The sequence below is a fragment of the Tiliqua scincoides genome, chromosome 4, assembly GCF_035046505.1.
Source record: "Tiliqua scincoides isolate rTilSci1 chromosome 4, rTilSci1.hap2, whole genome shotgun sequence".
Classification (NCBI taxonomy): Eukaryota; Metazoa; Chordata; class Lepidosauria; order Squamata; family Scincidae; genus Tiliqua; species Tiliqua scincoides.
The window spans coordinates 21,924,237-21,945,552 of NC_089824.1; the positions used below are offsets into that span (position 1 = coordinate 21,924,237).

Genomic DNA, 21,316 nt, shown 5'->3' on the forward strand with positions numbered 1-21,316 from the left:
ATTAAAATGAATACAATAGCTCAGAAAATGAGGAAAAATGGAATGAAGAGGCACCAAGATTAGTGGAATCATTGAATCATCAGAGGAAAACTACACATTACTGTGTATTTGATATGCAATTATCTCAGAAAACAACTCTGTTTCACATTATCCTCCTGCCCAATACTGTGTAGAACAAATGCCCCACGTATAACAACATCACCTCACCAGTGGGGTTATTCTAAATGGGGTGGGGAAACAATGATGACTTTCCAACAAGGGAGAATGGGCTCCTATGTATTACAAGGGAGTAAGGAAGAATGCAATACAGGGATGTTGTTTTTCAGTTGGAGCCCTGTCTTGAGTTTATTGTTTGGCAACCCAATCCTATGCAGGTCTACTCAGAAGTCCCATTAGTGTCAATGGGGCTTACTCCCAGGAAAGAGTGGATAGGATTGGGCTGTAAATCTGTCTTTAAAAACAAAACTCAAGGTTAGATTAGTGACAGTTATCCTTTGGTCAGGTCATGCAGTCTCCCACTACAAGAAAACAAACCAAAGAATGTTAAAACACAAGGTGAACGGAAAGGGTTTAAAGTATAAAAACCAATTATTTGTCAATGGCTGTGAACATAGAAATGCTTCCCAACCAAAATGTGTTACTCTGCCAATTACTTAGAAGCATCGAGGGCGCAATCCTAACCCACTTTCCAGCATCGACATAAGGGCAATGCAGCTCCGAGGTAAGGGAACAAACATTGCCTTGCCTTGAGGAGGACTCTGTGAGAGCCCCCCAAGCTGCAGGATGCAGCACATGCCCTACTGGCATCGCCATGCCAGTTCTGGAAAGTTGGTTAGGATTTGGGCCTGAGTTGACTAACAGCTCAATCCTAAAGCCCAGGAGCAGTGGCTCTGAAATGGCTACCACTGCATCCTGTGGGGCTCGGGCAGCCACCAGAGTCTCCTTGGGGTAGGGAACAAACATTCCCTTACCTTATGTTGAGCTCTGTGGCTGGCAATGGGTCTCCTTGTATCTAAATAGCAGGTGCAGAACTGAGGAAGCCCATGTCAGGCTTTGCAGCTTGGGTGGTGGCACAGGATTCGGCGGCACCCCCTCCCAGGCCCAAACCCCCCTCTAGTCTGCCCTTCCTCTGCCCAGTTCTGCCCCCACCCTCCCCCTGTTCCCAAAAGCCTCAGTGCTGGCCAGTTACCACTGGCCACTCCATAATGTTGTCCTCTTGGCGCCGAGGCCCTAGCACCTCAGCATCAGTACCACGTCCCTTCCGCCAGCACAGGAATGACTCACAGGACTTTTGCTATGGTGGCTGTTGGCGTTGCTCCGGCTAAGGATTGGGCCCTAAATGCCAGAAATGATGCTTTTTTTCAAAGCTGTAACGATGAGCTTCAGAAATACAACACTTATTTTTAACCTGATTGTTACCATTTATAAAACATAACAGTGCCATCACAAGGAATGTTCGCTACAGGTACAGTGGTGTACAAGCCAGAAGACTCAAAGCAGGAAAGCCAGCTTGCATCATTTCATCGCTATTTCATATTTGTGAAAACTCCTGAAATATGATAGTTGTTTGCTTTGGTGATGCGCCACCCAGAACACTGCTGGGCTGAGTGACCAAACAGTCCACTAGTCCAGATCATCCAGGTGACCCACCCTCTTTTGTCCTTCACCCCTGGCTCCAACCAGCTTCCATCATCACCTTAGTCCTAACTGAGCTTCAAGAAGAACAATAGCAGTACAGCTCATCATAGATGTGCTGTTGTCTGGATTTTCGTATTGTTCTCAGTTCAAATAGAGAGTTTTTCCTTCATCGCAGACAATGACTTGCTTTGATTCCCAGCCCCTCTTCCCACTTCCCTGCATACTCAAAGCATGGTAACTTCATCCAATGCCCATTCACAAGAGATTGGCTTTGGAGCCATGTCAAGGTGCTGTATCATTGAAGCGACTGAAGTCCAAAGCAGCTGTTTGGGAGCTATCTCCAGGTATTAGTGAATGCTGAGATATGTTATTTCTCTCACTGAAAGCTGATGCTATTATTTCTGTAAGGTTTATAAACTCAGAGTCATAGTTTAATCCAATCAAATCCCGGTTCACACAGTAAGTTAACAGCTCGTAAGGATGTATTCGTTCATCGTCCATTTCTTTTCAACTCTCTGCTTTTTTTATTTTTTAAAGGCTGCCATCACCTGGCAGTGGTAGTATACCTTGGCCATATTATTTAGAAAAAAATACCCTTGTGCAGGGCTCCCTGCACCCCTGGGAGGCAGCTGCAGGGACTGGTAAGTAAATGCCAGTCCCTGCAGCCCCCTGAGCGACGCGATCCTGGGGATCACATCGCTGCTGCCCCCCGCCTCCTAGCTGCCCCCACCCCTTAAGGGGGCAGAGGCCAGGGCCCTCAAGCTGGGGCGTAGTGACGCCCCAGTTTGAAAAGCCCTGCATTACAGCAACAGTAAAACCAATACATATTCTAAGAAAAGAAGTAACAAAGCCCAAAATGCAACTGACCTAGAAGGAAAAGCCAGGCAGAAAGAAGAGTTTTCAGTCCTTTTTAGAAGACAAAAAGACAATACAACTTGGAGGGAGTTCCAAAATAAAGGTGCTGCCATAGAGAAGGCTTTGGTCCTTGTGGCTGCCTACCAGCTCTGCCAGAGGCAGCACACACAGCAGGCCCCCTCTGCTGACTCTAGGGCAGGGGTCTCCAAACCCCAGCCCGGGGGCCAGATGCTGCTCGCAGCAAGCCTCTTTCCGGCCCGCAGCCAACCACTTGTCCTCTGAAAGCCTCTGGCCCACTCAACTGAACATGACCACAACTGTGCTCTGATTGTGTCTGGAGGGTGTTCTGAGGGCCAGAGAGGTGGAATGAATGAGCCCATTCATTCATTTATTCACTTATCTAAGTTTCATCTCTAATTTATTTATTTAAATTTTATATTTAAATTTTTTTTTCGGCCCTCCACACCACACCAGATATTTGATGTGGCCCTCTGGCCAAAAAGTTTGAAGACCCCTGCTCTAGGGGAATGGACTGGTTCATACTGGAAAAGGAAGTTCTTGGTCCCAGACTGTGTATGGCTTTGAAGATTTTTTTTTAATCTTCACAACAACCCTATGAGATAAGTTAGGCCAAAAACGAGTGACTTGGTCCAATATTGCCAAGTAAACTGTATAGTGACAAACTCTTGAGTGACAACCTGAAGTCAGCTCAATTGTCTAAGGTCCACTCACCACTACACCACTTTGATCCTGTTATCTCAGATCCTTCTCACTAAAAATGTCAGGAACTGAACCTGGAATTTTCTGCATGGGAATTCTGTTCTCTGTCACTGAATTTTGAGCAATCCTATTGTCCCTCTCTGAATCATTGTGCTGTGTGACTTCCTTCCCTGGCCTCACTTCATTGTCTGGCAGTGGTAGGGTGGGAGAAAAACAGTGATCACACCTTACACATTATGTTGTAGGAAATATGAAACAGAGTGGCAGCAGATCTGTGCCCCTTATTATAAGAACATGAGAAAAACCCTGCTGGATCATGTCAAAGACCCATCTAGTCAAGCGTCCTTTTATTCACAGTGGTCCACCAGCTGCCTGAACTTGTGAAAAGCCCAGGAGAAGAAGGCACATTTCTGTCTTGCCCCTACTTCTCCACAACTGGTATTAAAGGACATACTGCAGCTAAAGGTTAGCATATAGCCTGGAGGTAACGTGCAGCCATCATGATCAGTAGTCCTGTCCAAAAATATCTAAGTCTACCCTTCCAGTTATCAGAAAATAACAGGTATCACCACCATGCTCTGTATATGATTGGGCACTGCTGGAAACAGCAGTTGGACTGGATCAATTTCTTTTGCCTGATCCCATAGGAACCCATAGGATTATTTTTAATAGGAGGCCATTGGGATGTGATGAGTCAAAGAATATTGTTATAGCTGCACATCAGTGGATGGAAAACTAAGATCAACCAAATATTCGCCTGCATGAACTCACCCAGACAACTTACCACAAGACAAAAACATGCAAAGGGGAGATTTGCTTTTTAAACTATTTCATTCAGCACATACAGTAGCACTAAAAGCAAACCCTGTACATCTAAGTCTTGATTCTGTTAAAAATGGCAGAGTTATAGTTCTGAAGTGCAGGGTGTTTTAAAAAAACACAAAAAACTAGGTCGTGACCCTGATTTGTAAGAGAAAAAATAGCATTCAGGGTTCAAGATGAACCCTCCTGGCCTGGCCAGAGTGGCACCAGCTAAGAGCCTGGACTATAAATAGATGACAGTGAGTGAACCTTTCACTCATATCTGATTCTGTCAGCCACAAATGACGCCATGGGAGTAGAAATATGTTTAGCAGGCTGTTTGTGTTTTTCTAATTGAGGTCCCAGTGCCACACAATTCATCTTGGCCGTTTTCGAAACTCGCATGATGTCCTTAGAAAGATTGCAGGGGGATATTCATTTATTTATTTCAAATTGCTATAAACATTTCCAGGAACACCCTGGGCTTTTCTTGTTCTGTTGTGCTGATTCTGTACATTTAGAAATTAGCTGTTTGTTATGGGATTTTATGTGCACGCACAGTGTAGCTCAGCACAAAATTTTTATTATTTCCCTCCCCCATCTCTGCAGCAATGCCAAAGCTACCGCTGCATCTAGCAGGAGGAAGTGGTAGCAGAGTTCTCCTCTGGGTAAGCCTCTGTAAGCACAGAGGGGTCTACTTGTGCTAGCAAATTCACTGTTGCAGTGGACCCGTGTTAGGGGTTGGGTCTGGGAAGGGAGCTAGGTTTCAGTGGCCACTGCTGCGAACAAATCCACCCCTTCCTGAACCAGATCTGCCCATCCTCTGCCCAGTTGCCTCCCCATCCCACCTTTCTTGCCTTGTCACCGCCTCTTTCTGCCCTCCTCCACCCCCATTTCACCCTTCTCCTCCTCTAAAGTGAAATTCCAGAGTGAAAATCCACATTTAGAGAATTTCAGAAGCATCCCATGCAACATCCATTCAGCACCCACCTGCCTATAGTCAGCCTGCCATTATCAGATACCCTTTCCAAACTGTGTCACAGCACAGGCCCTGGCGTGTTAATTTATGTAGGTAGGCAAGAAGTGAATCCTATCTGTGCTCATTCCCTAGCAGACTAGAGATGACAATAAACTCCAGCATCAAACATCGAAAAATAATTCTTGAAAAGAAACGTGGAAAAATTCTGGCAATTGGAATTTGCATGCACACACGGTGAACTTTAATGATTTTGTGTCCATTTCCAAAATGAACCATGCAGCCTGCCATGTACTTGGAAGAAAAAGCCTCCTGTAAGCCTCAGGCCGTATTTTGTAATTTTGATGAGGATGATTCAGCGCCATCTAACTGCTTCCAAGGGCGCAGTTTGTGATGAAAATTCAGAAGAGGTTTTCAGCCTGCTGTGCAAATGCTGGAAGAGTATTTTTCCTGTCCTTTCGGGAAATGTATATCGTTTTTGTTTGGAAGGTGTCGAGGATAATTCAAGTAGTGACAGACGGTAGGGATGATTTTGCAAAGCAAAACTGTCAGCCTTGTTGGACTTTTTTTTAGCTGCAACACTGCCTGCTGGACTCTGGGGGGCAGTGTGCTGTCCAGACACTCCAGGGCCCTCTTTTCTAGCACGCCTTACGAGCCTGTATTATTTTTAAGAATGGTTTCTCAATTAAGCAATCTTCCGTTAAAATGGAGGAAAACAATTCTGAATATATCAGCAAAATTGCTTCAGGTAGGAGGTGTTAGCACCAGAATGTTCAAGTTATCACGACTTCAGCTCATACAGCTCAGCCACGACATTCGCTGGAGCAACTCTTTGTTGGAAAATGGGACACAGAGTATTCACTTATAAACTAGAGCAGACTTCCATGTAGCTATCCCTAGACGACAGGGACGTACAGTGCAGGGGCTGCAGAAGAGGCAGAAGTGCCCCATCATAGTCTATGTAAAAGCACCACAGCTGCCGCACCTGCTTACACCGAAGGAGGCTGTCCTTACACCTGAGAAAGCAGGTGAGAGCCTCTTCAGGTGTAAGCAGGCAGGACAACTGCGGTGCTTTTCAATGGACTACGATGGAGCAGTTCTGCCTCACCCACCGCCCCCATACCACACGTCCCTGCAAGGTGAATGGAGAACAACATGCACAACAGGATGTGGCCCACTGTCCAGGGACACCTGAAGCTATTGGGCTGCCTGAGGCAGCACATGGCTCCACTTCCCTCCCTGTCAATCCTTACCTTGCTCCTTTTCTGCAGATTCTTGAATTAAAGTAGAAAGTGTGAAGCATGCTGGGATTGCTCTCAGAGTGCTCTGCATTTCTTCCTTTAAGAGCCCACCTAAAGGAAATAGAGATCTTTCTCTCCCCCCCCCCCAAGCTCTTTTAAAGCACCCGCTGGAGGAAAGTGAGGAAGGCAGGTGGCTGTGCTTAGAGGATTGGAGTGCAGCAAACGCCAGTCATTTCATGTGGGCTTTTTACACAAAATGCTTCTTGCTTTGATTTAACAGCCGCACAGAGGAAGGGAAGGAGGGTTGTTCCATCTGCACTGGCAGCAGTGGGGAGACGTGGTGGGCATATATTTGCTACCCTGCCACTTGGGCCCAAATTTGCCATCTGATATGATTAGGCTCATTCCATCATGGGTGGAATGGCCATACCACTGTTCCCCCCCCCCCCAATTAAGCAGTTGGAGTTGTGCATAAAGAGTCCCTTTCTGAACATTAAAATAACTGATATAGGCTCTTTGGAAGGGGAAGAAGAGATAAGGATTCATTCTCTGTTCTCTACCCAAAGCTGATGGGTGGGAGTTTAGGTTGTCACAAAGAGTTTGCATGCAGTCCTAGCACCTCTGTACCTTCCTCACTAGATGGGGTGATAACGATTCGCTAGGGATACAGGTGAGACAACAGAGTTGCAGTCAGTGGTCTTAATCAGGCCTATCTGTATTGGACTATAACTCAGGAGCGTAAGTCTGCAGTGTGTGTCTCCAAATATCTTTATTCGTAGCTGGAAGCTGGAAACAGACTGCCTGCATAGATCAGGGTGAGCAGAGGTCATAACCGCAAAAGAGGACAAGGCACCCCAAAATGTAGGACATCCAAGAATATAGGACATGATAAAAAAGCTAAAAACACGCATATTTTTATTTCATGTGGTTAATTTAAACACTATATTACAGGTCCATACACAGATTTTTTATACACAGATTTGACTCAACACGAATGGCCCCTGCAAATGAGAAGGAATGTGCTGATCCCTGGAGAAGGGGAGAAATGCATCCCTTTAAAATCAGTTTAAAAAACTGAACAGTCCTTTAACAATAGCCTCATTAATGAGACGGGGCAGCTGGCTGACAATCCATCAATCCTTCTCTCTCCAGGTGACCCCTCCCTTCCCCCAAGCATGTGAAAGAAAGGTGATCACTTTGCATTGGTGAAGGGAGGGACTGATTGATGGATTGTCTTCTTAATTACTCTTATCTTACATCACAAAGGTCAGCAAGGTTGTTTTTAAATCGCCAGAGCAAAGAAACTTTGTTTTTTAAATTGATTTGCTATAGTGCGCATTTGCCATCCACATGAGTGCTTGGAACTTATTTTTTAAAACTATATTACATATAATTTATTACATATAATTTATTAATTACAAGAATGCTATGCGCCTGCAGGGGTCTGCCAACAGGGAAAATGAGGACATGTAAGTTCTTTTCCAGGGCAGGAGGCTATAAAAGAGGACATGTCCTGGAAAAAGAGGTTATCTGGTCACCCTGGCATAGACCATCCGTTCTTATCATGGACACCTATATTTTAGGGGTGGGGTGTTCTTTACCCTGTAACATCATCTTGTCTCACATGTTTCCCTGTCCCATCCTATCTCATTGGAGCGTGCAGGAGAAATTAGAGTTGTCATTGCACTTAACCTAAAGCAAAATGTAGGACATACACACACGTATTCCTAAGTGGCTGCATAGTTTAACCTCATGCAATCACAGCAAGCACAGTATTTAAGTACCTGCAGGCCAAACAGATGGGCAGGGTCAGCAGCAGGCCCCTCCTCCAGCTGGTCAGCTGGTTCCCCTTAGGTTCCCGGGCAACACAGCCCCCTCTGCATGTAATCACTTAGTGAATCCAGAAAGCTCTTGCGCAGGTGATCTGAAGAATTTTAAAAGAAGCAAAAGTGAATCAGAAATAGATGTGATGTGGAAGATTTGCAAGTAGGATCGACCATGTTTTTTTTAAAGTGGAGCCACTGGAGTAGAGGAACAATTCTATTTCAGGTCGTTACATTGAGGAATCAGGACTGGAACAGATGCAGAAAAGAGCAATTAAAATGGTGGTTACTGGAGCACCTTCCCTATAGGAAAAGTTGCCCTGTTTGGGGCTTTTTAGTTCAGAACAATGGCAACTAAGGGGAGACATAATTAAAACTTAACGTGGAGAAATCTTGCTTTTCCCCCGTTTCTCACCATACTAGAACCACCAGTCAACTAATAAAACTAACTGGCAGAAGACTTAGGGCAGACAAAACAAAGTATGTCACCCAATGCATAATGAATCTGTGGAATTTGCTACAGACAGTATCACATGTGGCAAGCATCATTAGTCAGCTACTTTGAAAAGAGGCTTGGACAGATTCATGGAGGACTGCACTACCAATGGCTTCTAGTCATGACAGCTATGTGCTGCTGCCAAATGAACATGCAGTATGCCTCTGCTTACCAGCTACAGAGCATCAGTGACCGGAGAGGGGTATGTCTCAGCTCCTGCTTGTGAACTTTCTTTCCCCCATGTCATTTTCAAAATTGTTATTTTCCCTACAAAACAAACAAACAATGCAAGTATTCTTTAGCTACCTATATATTTTGCCCTGTAGGACAAATAGTATCTTCATACCATGCTGTAGTACGTACATATGATATCAATTCAGAAAAAGGCCTTGGTGGGAGGTTTAAAATCTTTCCCCAACACCATTGTGCTAATCTAATTTGGCCCCACTGTGGCTTTTATTAATATTTTTAAAATCAGAACAGATCCTATTTGTGGCTCTCGTACATCATACTCATTTTGATTATCTGACTAGTGAAATTTCTCAAGGGGGTTCTGCATGTCCAGTATAAGGAACTTTGGGCTCATTGGTATTTTCAGCTGTTATCTTAATAATGGGATCAGGCCAAATCTGCGTTACTGATGTCAGAAAACTAGGTTTGGGTTTTTTTAATGCTGACATCTGCTTCTGTGAGCTTCTCGAGAATGATGTACTGACGATGTGTGACAGTTTAAAATAAGCTTGCAGATACCAGGTTCCGGAGTCATTTTTCTATCAGCACTATTCCAGAGGAGTTTATTTTTTTCTGGGGGGAAAAAGTGAGATCGTTTACCAAAATAAGCCATCAGTGTCCAAGCCCAGTAAGTGGAAGGCTTTAATCTTAATTTAGTTTGTTTATGTTCAAGCAAAAAATGCATAAGGACCAGGAGAATATTTTTAAATATATTGCTCCACAACTTAGTCTGTATATTGCTTTAGAAAACACTCTCTAATTGGCCCTGCATTTCAACTGTGCCTCATAAAGCTTGGCTCTTTATGTGTCCAGCTTTTCCCTGTTTTGACTTTTTCCAGGATATTTTATCTTTGCCCTGCATTCAGAGTTCTCCCTACACTGCATTTATCACAGCGCATTGGTTGGTTGCATTCTTTCTACCACAGTGCCCTACATATTTTTATGGAGCATTTTAAGCTATTTGATAAGGAATGTGCCACAGGAGTACAAGCACAAGTTCCTTGTGCATGAATAGGTGTTGCAAAAGTTAAATTCCTTTGGCACAATCCACTAGGAAAATCCTCCTGGGATGATGGGAATTCTTTAAGTAGGGAAACTTTCACATTCTTCTACACATTTTTCTTTTTACAAATGCGTACACCGGAAATGGGCGCTTGAGTTGACTTGACTTGAGTTGCACTAAGCGGCTGTTTTTAACAATTCAAGTTGACTCAAGTTGTAGACGTCACTGACCCTAACTTGACTCATGGCTCAGAGTCAGTGACTTGTGAAGAGTCTGGACTCAAAATGACTCAAATGAGTCCCTATCTCTTTAGTGTGTATGTGTTCTGGCTTATTTACACCCCCCACCACCACCTTCCTTTTTCCTGTGCATTTTTGCTCAAGGACTTGCAACTCATGATTCAAAATGACTCAGACTTGTGGCTTGAAGGACTTGTAATTTTTTTCAAGTCAAGTCACAACAGGTGCGCACTATGACTTGCAAGTTGGGTCAAATTGCGGAGTTGATGACTTGCAACTCAACTCGCAACTCAAGTTTAGTGACCTGGGCACATTTCTGGTGTACATTGGGTCCCTTAGTTATGGACATCTGAGTAATTGACTTCTCTGTTATAGATGGTTGTAACGGCACTTTCATGCAGGTGCCATCTGTTGTGTTGTGTGTGTGTCAGTTACTTCTGGTGGTACTTCCAGTAGGTGGACCATGTGAAGTAGTATAATGGTGGACAAACTTTGAGAAACACTGCATTAAAGTAATCCTGTCCAAGACCCTGTCCAAGAATGATATATTAGACACTGGACAATACAGGTCGTGCCTTGTTATCCACTGGTTTGACATCCACTGATTTGACTCACTACTGATACAGGGGTCCACCTTTAAATGCCTTGTAACAAGGAAAAAAGCACCAAAATCCCGTTTTATACTTTCGTGTTGTTAAACCGCTGGTTGCAAGTGTCTAGGGTTAAAGATAGCTTTAAAGACCCGCTTCCAAGTTTCTTGCTCCTCCATTGTCACCCCAGAATGCATCAGTATAAACTCTATACCGCATTCAGCCATAATTTCATTCCATTAGATTCCATTATTCACCCCAACTAGTGGCTGAATGTGGTATAGTATCTATACCAATGCGTTCTGGGCGACAATGGAGGAGGAAGAAACCTGGAAGTTGGTCTTTAAAGCCATTTTTCCACTGATTTGGTGTCCACTAATTTTCTGGATCAGAACCCCATTGGATAACAAGGCATGACCAATAGTTACCATCAATGGAGAGATCTGGGGAAGGCCTCCCTCCTTCCTCTTCCGCTGTTTTACCTGCTCTGTCAGGTGTCAGGAGATCTGACTACCACCAGCATCCCGGCTGCACATTGTCAAACGCACCACTGGTAGGTGCTTTACAACTGCATTTCAGCAGTCTCTGGAAGCAGAATGTGAGCACCGCTGCAGGCCAGAGCCCATAGGATTGGGCTGTTTCTCCATCATCTTAAAATCAAGATGGAATCTGTGCCTGATCTTTCACATGTGGAGGTTAAGTTTGCATCCAGTCAAACACGATGAGCATTACCTTACTTTGCAAGTAAACTCATCTGGATTTTCCTTACCCTGCTAAGGCTACAATCCTATGCACACTTTCATGGAAGTAACCTCTACTGACTACAATGGGACTTACTTCCAAGTAGACATGCATTGGATTGCACTGTAAATATCATTATGTAATGAAAGGAAAAGATCAAAACAGGGCCCTTCCTGAGTGACATGACAGAATCTTCCCTAGAATATCTGAACCCAGAAGAAAAAACCCTGAGATGAGTAGTTGCTATCAAATTTTTTAATGAATGCGGTGAAATATGGGTAGAACATCTGTAGGAACTGGGCTGGAAGCCAAAAGAATGTTGAGTTTTGTTCTCAGGTGTATTTCACCAGCACTTTTTATTATTTTGGTGACTGGTGGTTGGTCCTAAAATTGTACAATTGTAGTTGTTAAAAATTGTATCTTAAAACGTGCTGTTTTGGTGGAAAACTGGAATGGTTATTTATTTATTAATATTAATACAATGTCTTTATTAGTACTGATATTGTGACAGGTCACTTCCATTCCAGCCTCCATCTGAGAAGCACTGTGCCAGCTGGCACTCAGGACAGGAACACCCCACAACTCCTTTCCTTTACTGACCTTTCATTCCCTGGTTAGCTCTCCCACTGCAAGGAGGTGAAGTGCTTGCATGGTCTGTCCTTTGGTTCACCCCTTTCCTGCAGCCCTTGGTTCAGGCTATCCAGAGTCATTCCCAGCTGCATTTAGCAGCAGTCTGAACTGCTTTTACTCTGCTCCTTCATCTCTACTAATCCCTACTATTCCCCCCACAGCTTCCTCCCCCCTTCATCCCTGCACCCCAAAACATTCCTTTTCTTCCCCCAGGTTCTTTTGGGAAGCCTGACTAATCTGCCTATGTCCCTCCACCCCCTCCCTGACACCTCCCTTCACTTTGCCTTGCCTTTTCTCCTTCTAAGGAGTTTCTCTGTCCCCCTCCTGCTTTCCTTAGGGCTTCAATGTGCATGCATGTTCATGAAAGCCTCCCCCCCCCCCCCCGTTTAGTTTAAGAAGTCAGTGTGCTCATACAGTGAGTCCCAGTTCAAACCTCCTGTTTTGGTTGTTGAACACTTTTCAAGTAAACTTTGGTGCACCTTAACTTTGGCTTTGGCTATTTTTCACTTTCAGATTACATAGATGTGCCAATACCTTCAACACACGATCCCTGTGCACAGTGGATTCCCCCTCATGTGCTCATATTACATATCTTTTGAAGGGGAAAAAAAAAGAAAAGCACTACTTGTAACAAAGTACAAGTCTGAAAATCTGAATGCTCCCTTCTCCCCCCCCCCACAAATACCTTTGAAAATCAAAATAACAGAAAGAAGATTCAGCCTAATTTTCTACTTCATGTGCTGGTTCCCCATGCAGGATGGGTTTATTTTGTGAAGAATGCTCCAAACATACAACCAACACCTGCAGCCTCAAGGGTATAGTCAAAGAGACGGGATGTTCCTTCCTAGGAAAATCTTGTCTGACCCACAACATTCCTCACCTATCAGAGGACTTGAGCACAGGTTTGCCCTGTATCCAGTGCATGGAGAACTGAAGGGCTGGGCTGTATGCCTGTCATTTTGTGCATCACTTTTGTCACATTTTCTCTGCTACAGTGCATTCATCAAATGCTTCATCCCGCATATCTATTTGTACCACAACGCAGAAGCCCGAGTGCCCTTCATGTCCTCATGTTATGAGCGAAAAATACTAGTTCACCAATCAACAGTGTTCCCAGGATTTCAGAAAGTTTTCAGATGTCCAGGGAAACCAAGCTGAGTGTGACTCATTGCAACTGAACTTGATCACATGATATCATCCTCACCCTACTTTCATGTCTCTTTTAGGTTGTCTCTAAAGGGTTACTCAGGAACAGCCGGCAAGCAGAGTAGCCTGATACTGCACGGGGCTGACTTCAGTACCAAAGATGCCGACAACGACAACTGTATGTGCAAATGTGCCCTCATGCTAACAGGAGGTAAGCAACCAGTAACACAGTCGCTCATCCCAGTCAGTTCTCCCTCTCTAGGTCTCAAACAGCAGTTCTTCTTGCAACCTGAGGTGTATTTATCTAGCGTTGCAGCAGGAATTTCACGCCCAGTTAATATGGGGATTCCCCTCTTGGTGGAAAAAGTCCTTGCTACACCCCGTGCCTTCTAAAACATGGTAGTAAGTGCTCTTAGAGGTACTTAGGGAGTCCAGTTATCATGGGGGGGGGGGCAGATGGAAAGCATCTGGTCCAGGGGCCTTCTTGCACTTGACAATCCTGGATTAGGCCCTTCCCAGCTGCTTTTCACACAAATTTAAAGAGACAGGATTCCAATCTTGAATCTCCATCATTCCATCTGGTATGGTCTTCAGCATATTGATTATCATGCTAAAAAGAAGACAGAGCTACTACTCAGTGACGTCACTAGGGGGTGCTGACTACATAGGGTGATGCACTTGGGGAGGGGCTGACACCACTTCTGGCCAAAATTGTGAAATCTTGATATTTTTGAATAATACCATCATATATCACTTGATGTGTAATCTAGTGCAGAATGCAATGAAACAAACAGCAGTGAAGTATCTATATTCTATCAAACGTTATGACCAAATAACTAGAAAAGGAGAATACAATTGCCTTATGGAACAAAAGATGGATTTCCTTAACTCAGAACTGACCAATGAGACTGACTGTTCCAAGAGCCAATGAGCTGTTACTATGACACAGGAACCAATATAGTGTTAGTATGAGTCAGCTCTCATTTCCATATATCCAAGTTAAAACTAGAAGTCTTATTCAGTTGTGTGAGTGTCATCAGGTTGGCCACTGGTTTTTTGTTAGTTACGGATTTGTTGGGTGACCTGTATTGTTATATATTTAAATAAACAAATAAAAAAGTGAATGGGGGTTACAGCAACCCTAGTGATTCCACTGTATTTAAGTTGTTTGTATGATATTGCATTTTTTTCTATATGGTCTGATATGGAGGTGGTTCATCATGGGAATGATGCAATGAGCTCTCATACCAGGTGATGCAAACCCTAGTGAAGCCTCTTCTACTACTGCATTGATAGAGTTTCCCAAAAAGGAGAGCACATTCATTGACAAGTTTGAATCAACTGTAACCACAAAGGTGCTTGCCAGCTGGATTGTTTCTAACTTGCAGAACGAGCAAGTCCCACTGATTTCAATGGGGAAGGCTTCCAATTGAGAAAAAGCAATATGGACATATAAGGAGATACTTGTCCTCTTTAACTGCATTGTCACTGTATGACTAATGATGCTTGAGTCATGGTTTCAGGGCCAGGAGTACTAATTACTAGTATTGAAAAAAAATCCTAAATAAAGTGCTGGGAATCTTTTTCTTTCATGGATTTGCCACGTAGAACCAGTTTCCTGTGAGATAGCCGTTCAAAACACTTCACAACACTGAATGATACATTCCGTTTTTTTAGTCACTGCAATCTGGCTGATAAAAAAAGAAAAGGATGCAATAGTAATGTAATAAAAACAATTCATCTTTAAAAATAATTGTATCCTGGACAGTAGAGAACCTTATCAGACTTTCTGTTGATCTTGGCAACCCCGGAGACAGTCCTTTAATTATAAATTGTAGAAAATGTACATGAGGTTTGTCCCGTTCTTGACAGTCTGGGGATCTTATAGACACTCCCTCGGAGATGAGTAGAATATTTTGTGTGAAAAGTAACAGAAATGAACATCCAAAATGGAGACTAAAATGGTCAGGGATAAACTCAACCTAGAAACAATAACTGAATCTCTACTTTTATTAACTGTCACTTTCTGTTTAGAATACCTCAAACCATATTTCAGTGGGACAAGACCAACTTTAAGGAACACAACAGAAAAACAATAGTTCCCTTCAGGAATAATTCTCATGCCACTTACTCAAGAGTTGTCCCATTTCCTACAGTGAGATGTGCCAATGCATGTAGTCTGAAAATTGTTAGTTGAATGTTCTGGGGCAGGTCTACATAAGCTGTTTTAACTGGACATCTTGGAAATCTGAGGAAATGTAATTTAAAAAAATCTGCAATCCCCCAAATCTACAATTCCCAGAATGGTTTAGGGGAAGACTTTTCACTTAGGATGCAATCCTATTCTGCGCTGGAACAGGCAAGCCAAGGCAACTATCCAGCACAGGATAGTGGCCAGAAGCAGCTTAGCCAGAGGCAAGGGGAAACTTTTCCCCTTACCCCTGGGTAAGGGTTGTTGGCCCCTATGGATCTCCTCGGACTTGCACCACCTCTGGAGGCTTGAAGCCACTTTGTTCTCCCTGGGAACAGGGGTTGGGATCCAGCATAACTGCTGGATCCCAGCCCCGCCTCCCTCTCCTTGCCTGCCCGCCCCTGGGGCCACCCACTGCCCACCCTCCCCCCGCCCAGGAATGCCTCCCTCCTTCTCCCCGTCTCCCCCCGCCTACCTTTGCGGCTTGCGTCGGCCCACCTGGGCTGACACAAGCCTCAGACAGGAAGCTGGCGCAGAGGCTTACGTCAGCCTCCACTTCTTGGAGCACTGGCCTGGCTTCCTCTTGAGGAAGTTCCTTATGGCACGTTTGCAACCCTCCCAGCCCGACGCAAAGGTGGTGGCCCAAATAATTTCTAGGATTGTGCCTAGGCATCTAAAATGGATGGAAGATAGAATTTGTTTTGCATATATTCTAATATTGATCATACAGCAACTTTCAGCTTAATCATTTGTCAAAAAAACACAGCCATTTGAATGAGATGGATTCTTGGCCTCTGAACTTGGTAAATTCAGAGAAAGTTAAAAAGTTGATTAAAAGGATCAAAAAACAGCAATACCCCCCCCCCCCCCCGAAGATTTAGAACAGCATGGAATAGTGGGTTCCGGGTTTGGCAAGACTTTTTAACATTGTTCACTTTTCATTTTTCATATAAGCATTACCTTTATGTAAAAAGGTCTGATTCTAGCAAATTCCATTCATATTTGCATCTGAAATTTATCTCTGCTGTTTACTAATCAAGATGATAGGCCGGGTAGAACTGTGGAGGAACAGGCAGGGGTGATGGCAGGTAAATCTACAACAGCCTGTTGCTTTCTGCTGTAAACCTTGACAACATTTGGAAGAGGCTAAAAAGGGTTCCCTAATTCAGATTTTGCTGATAATTTCTCATTCCCAACAGAACTCTAGAATGTATACAGTCTCTTTCCAAAGCATTTACAATCTTCACTGGACCATCAAAACCTTTCCACAGAAAAGTACTGGGAAGCTCTTAGCACATGTATTATTAAAAAACAACAACACAATTTTAAGGATCCTCAGATATATTTAAATGACATTAAAACTGATTGCCTCTGTTACCTTGATCATTTTCTACCCACGCATACAAACACATGTCTCTCCAGCCATTGGCTCTGGTGCTCTAATGTTATGCCCGAAATCACCATCACAACTGACAGAGAAAGGAACTGATATATCACTGTAGCAACCTTGTGCTCTGGGACATTCCTCCTTAACCTTGTGCACCCATATTAAGGCTGCACTGCCAAAAGCAGTAATCAATGGCTTTCAGTTCATTTGAATGTGCATTTTAGGTGCACTTAAATTCAGTTGATGACATATCGCTGGGCAATATAGGACCAAAGACCACTGTGTAATAGCTGTGGCCATACAGCGGCAAGGTAACCTGCTGTGATATTTTATGCTACCTCTTGCATTACAAATTGCTATATGTGAATGTATTAATTGCCAGACTGTATTTTACCACAGGGCGTCCCTTAATGAATAGTCTTTCTAAAGTGCAGAGCTCGTAATGGCAATATTATCCTTGGACAGGACCCAGGCAAAGTTAAAAGCACTTTTAAGTCCTATTGATTTCAGTGACAGAGAAGTTAGTATGTGCAGTTAGCCAGTTTGACCTGAACTTGGGACAAAAGATTTCCACTGAGGGCTGGTTCACCCATTCACATTCATATATTTAGCAGCTGCAGCAGTCATATAATACACTGTCAAACAGTATTTTTTTAAACACTCAGCCTGTACGTTCAACTACCAGTCATCAAGCATACTGTAGAGCAGTGATTTTCAACATTTTTTTGTTCTCATGGCACACTGACCTCTGTGATCTCTAGTCTTTGTATCTTGTGATGTCACTTCAATCTTCTTGGAGACTTTTCCCGGTTTGGTAGCTGTGTTTCAAGGGCAACTGTCTGTATTAACGAAATGTCTGTCCTTCCGCAAGTGTCTGTAGAAGTGTTTCTCAACCAGTGGTATGGGTACCACCAGTGATACTTGAGGTGGTGTCTGATGGTACTCAAGGATCCCCTGGATACCTGCCCCCTAGCAGTGAGACCAGGTACAGACAGTTGCCCTAAAAACAGAGCTGCTGAACTAGGATGAGGTTTTCAGTGATTTTCAACCATTGTGCTCCACACTCATGCAGAGACCTATGGACCTTTTGTGACACACCAATGTGCCATGCCACACTGGTTGTGGAAAGATCAAGCAATCAGAATTCAAGCAACACATGTGTGAGTGTAAACTTGTCCAGAGTCATCCCCAAAGAATACCTTACTGCTGAAGCTCCATAGCTCCCAATATCATATCCCTAACAGTGGCAGTTTCATAGAAGGAAAAAAAGATTGAAAACATCTTGCAAACAAAACATAGTACAAGATGGCATTCTTCAGATAAATAGGAATTCTTGCTCATGAGGAATACTGAATTAGAACCAGCTGGCATTCAAGTAGTATTGTAAACAAAACACAGGTATTTAGACTTGGCAAAAATTATTTACTCCTCATCTCACCCAGCCACCCTCAATTCTATACAAAGTTCTCTAGAGTGTAATTTGTGGTATGAACTGATTAATGTTTAATTAATGTTTATCATTGAGAGCACAGGCCATTACAATATTTGCTCTGTTTTTAAAATAGCAAAAGCAACAAGCAAAAAAATAGAAGAATAGCATTCTTCTATTAATAGCATTAAGAAGCATAACAGTACATTAATGGTATAGTTAGATAGCATCTTCCTGATACTACCATAGTTTTCAAGGTGAAATTGATGAGCTCAGAAACTTCCAGGCTAGTCAGTTACACTATTGATTTGAATTAGACTGCAGGACTTGGAAGAGGAAGCAGTTCCAGGATTTATTCTCATTATTTTGTACAATTATTCACTAATCTACCAATACTGTTTGAGGTCTATCACGATAAGTAGCATTCAGAGAAAAATAGTTTTCTTTGTTCTTTAGGAATGTATATACTGGAATACCTCGCTAATATGGCAGGTTAGGTTCCAGACCACTGCCATAAAGCAAATATTACCTTAAAGAAAAATCACAGCCTATTTTTTCACTTGCACAGAAAAGCCTAAAAACATATTTACACTATCACTTATTAAGTGTGCAATAGCACTAGGCTGAAAAAAGATGTAAACATAAAAAAATGCTACAAAAATTATAAACATTATAATTACATTACATTACACAAAAATTATAAACATTAATGTAATTCAAAAGTGCTGTATTAGTGAAGCACTCAAAGCAAAGTGCTGTAAAACAAGCTACGCCAATAGTTTTCCTTTAGTAGACAAATACTTTGATTATCTTTGACACCTTAGTGACTGCTAAATATTTGAAAACATGAGGGAAATCTAGAATTGTGACAGGCAGCCAAGTTTAGACGTTATCAACATTCTGGAGCCTGTTTCTTATCTGTACTTTTTACTGACTCAGGCTTGGTTCACACATGCATATATACTACTTGTTGTCTCAACAGTCAACAACTCTCTGACAGCCCAATCCTATCCACACTTTCCTGGGAGTAAGTCCCATTGACTGTAATGGGACTTACTTCTGAGTAGACATGGATAGGATTGGGCTGTGACTCTCCACGGAAAAAAATGAGTTTAATTAGCACTGCGTCATCTGAAGCAGGGGTGCCCAAACCCCGGCCCTGGGGCCACATGCGGCCCTCAAGGCCTCTCAATGCGGCCCTCAGGGAGCCCCCAGTCTCCAATGAGCCTCTGGCCCTCGGGAGATTTGTTGAAGCCCACACTGGCCCGACGCAACTGCTCTCGGCATGAGACCTCTTGCGTGAGCTGTGGGATGAGGGCTTCCTCCACTGCTTGCTGTTTCACATCCGTGATGCAATAGTGGCAGCAAAGGAAAGGCCATCCTTGCTTTGTGCAAGGTCTTTTATAGGCCTTGAGCTATTGCAAGACCTTCATTCATTCATATAAGTTCATCTTTAATATATTCATTTATGTAAACTTATGTAAATTTATTCAAATTTTAAATGTAAATTCTTTTTTTCCCTGGCTCCTGACACAGTGTCAGAGAGACAATGTGACCCTCCTGCCAAAAACTTTGGACACCCCTGATCTGAAGCATCTGTTGTGATTAAACTGTGATGGCTCACTCAAACAAGCAGGCGTTTACTTGATGTCACAGTCAACAAGGGCATGTGTGAAGAAGTTCATAGTGCTCAAGACCCCCAAAGGTGACCTACAGCCCAATCCTATTCAGGGCCTATGTCATCAAATCTCTAGATCTGCCTCTGTGTGTCCTCGAACGATGGTGCAACTGTTGTGCTGCCATCATGTGCAATGAGCTGATGATGACTCTGTGGACCCACCACACATGGAGCCACCACATGTAAGCTGCCAGCAGGAGTAGGTTAAGGGCAGTTCAGGAGAGATTTGGGATGGGGGAAGGGGTGGTTCAGGGCTAGATCTCAGCAGCAGCATTTCCAACCCAATATGCCTCCTACCTCTCCTTGGACTTATGCCAGCAAAATAGCTGGCACGGGTCTGAGGACACACCGAATGGCAACCAGGTAGCCTACGTGGAGGTAGGGAAGAAAAATTTTCCCTTCCCTCTCACAGGCCATCTGGTCCTTAACTCACCATGCAGCTCAAGCTCCTTCAGCAAGGCTGCATGGCAGGAGATCGTGGGGGTTAGGATTGGTCTCTAATGGACCAAGCCGGTTGGGCCAGGCACCAACAGAATGTGCACTCTGCTGGCAGTGACTGTAAGAGCTACTCTGGCAGTGCATAAAGTAGCACGCTGCAGGAGCACTGGCAGGAAAGAAGAAGCCTCCCTGCGCCTGCCAGGAGAGTGCACTGGGCTCACTGAGGCAGGTAGGATGCTGGGGGGAGGTGGGAGGGGAAGGGCAGAATGGGGGCAGGGAGTGGGAAAATTTGGGCAGGGAGGAGGGTAGAGTGGAGGATGGGGAAGCTGCAGGAGGGGGTGGATCCAGCAGTGTTGGGGCACGCTGGGTTCTATCCCCACCATGGTAGCCTCTTCACCCCCTTTCTCTCCTTGGACTTGCACCAGCTAAAGAGCTAGCGCAGGTCCAAGGAGACCTATTGCGGACTGAGAGGCTTATGGAGGTGTAAGGGATTCAAATCCCCTTTCCCCTCCAAAGCCTCCTGATCCATTCCCCCCCCCCCCCAAAGCTGGATACAGTGCACTCATTTTTGGCAGCGCTGCCAAAGGGGGTTGAGTGGGGAGAGGAAAGGATTGGGCTGGTAGTTATGGAAGTCAGTCGGAAGTGCTTAGAAGAAGCCACATCTTCAGCTGATTGTTCCTGAAGGATGATTCAGTTGCCTTGCTGAGAAAAAAAAACAACTCTCCCAAATAAAGTCAATCTTTCATGCTATGATTGTTGTGAAGTACAATGGTAATAGATCCTGCTTCCTGGTCCATACTCTCGGCAGGGTAAGCGGAGCCAAGCTGCTTATGGGTTCCAGCTCTGAAATACGAGGCTTAGATTTTTCCATGTTTAGCTTTGTCTTAAATTTCTACAAGATTATGCTCTCGTTACCGTCAAACATCAGCTGCACAACTTTCTTTCTCTTTGGTTATTAGCCCCTGAGGTATAGCTCTGTAATCAAAGAGAGGTCAACTGTATCAAAATAGCAGAATGCCATAATGTATTTGGCACCAATCCTTCCCCAAAGATTGTGTTATGA

At 43.8% G+C, this 21,316-nt stretch overlaps 1 protein-coding gene across 1 annotated transcript in view; it reads left to right on the forward strand.

Annotated features, from left to right (window-relative positions):
* ANGPT1 (angiopoietin 1) overlaps positions 1–21,316 on the forward strand; it is a 162,086-nt gene that overhangs the window by 130,393 nt on the left and 10,377 nt on the right. The window contains exon 8 of the mRNA XM_066625014.1: positions 13,211–13,341. Within this exon, the coding sequence (XP_066481111.1) occupies positions 13,211–13,341 (131 nt within the window). The remainder of the gene's footprint in view (positions 1–13,210; positions 13,342–21,316) is intronic.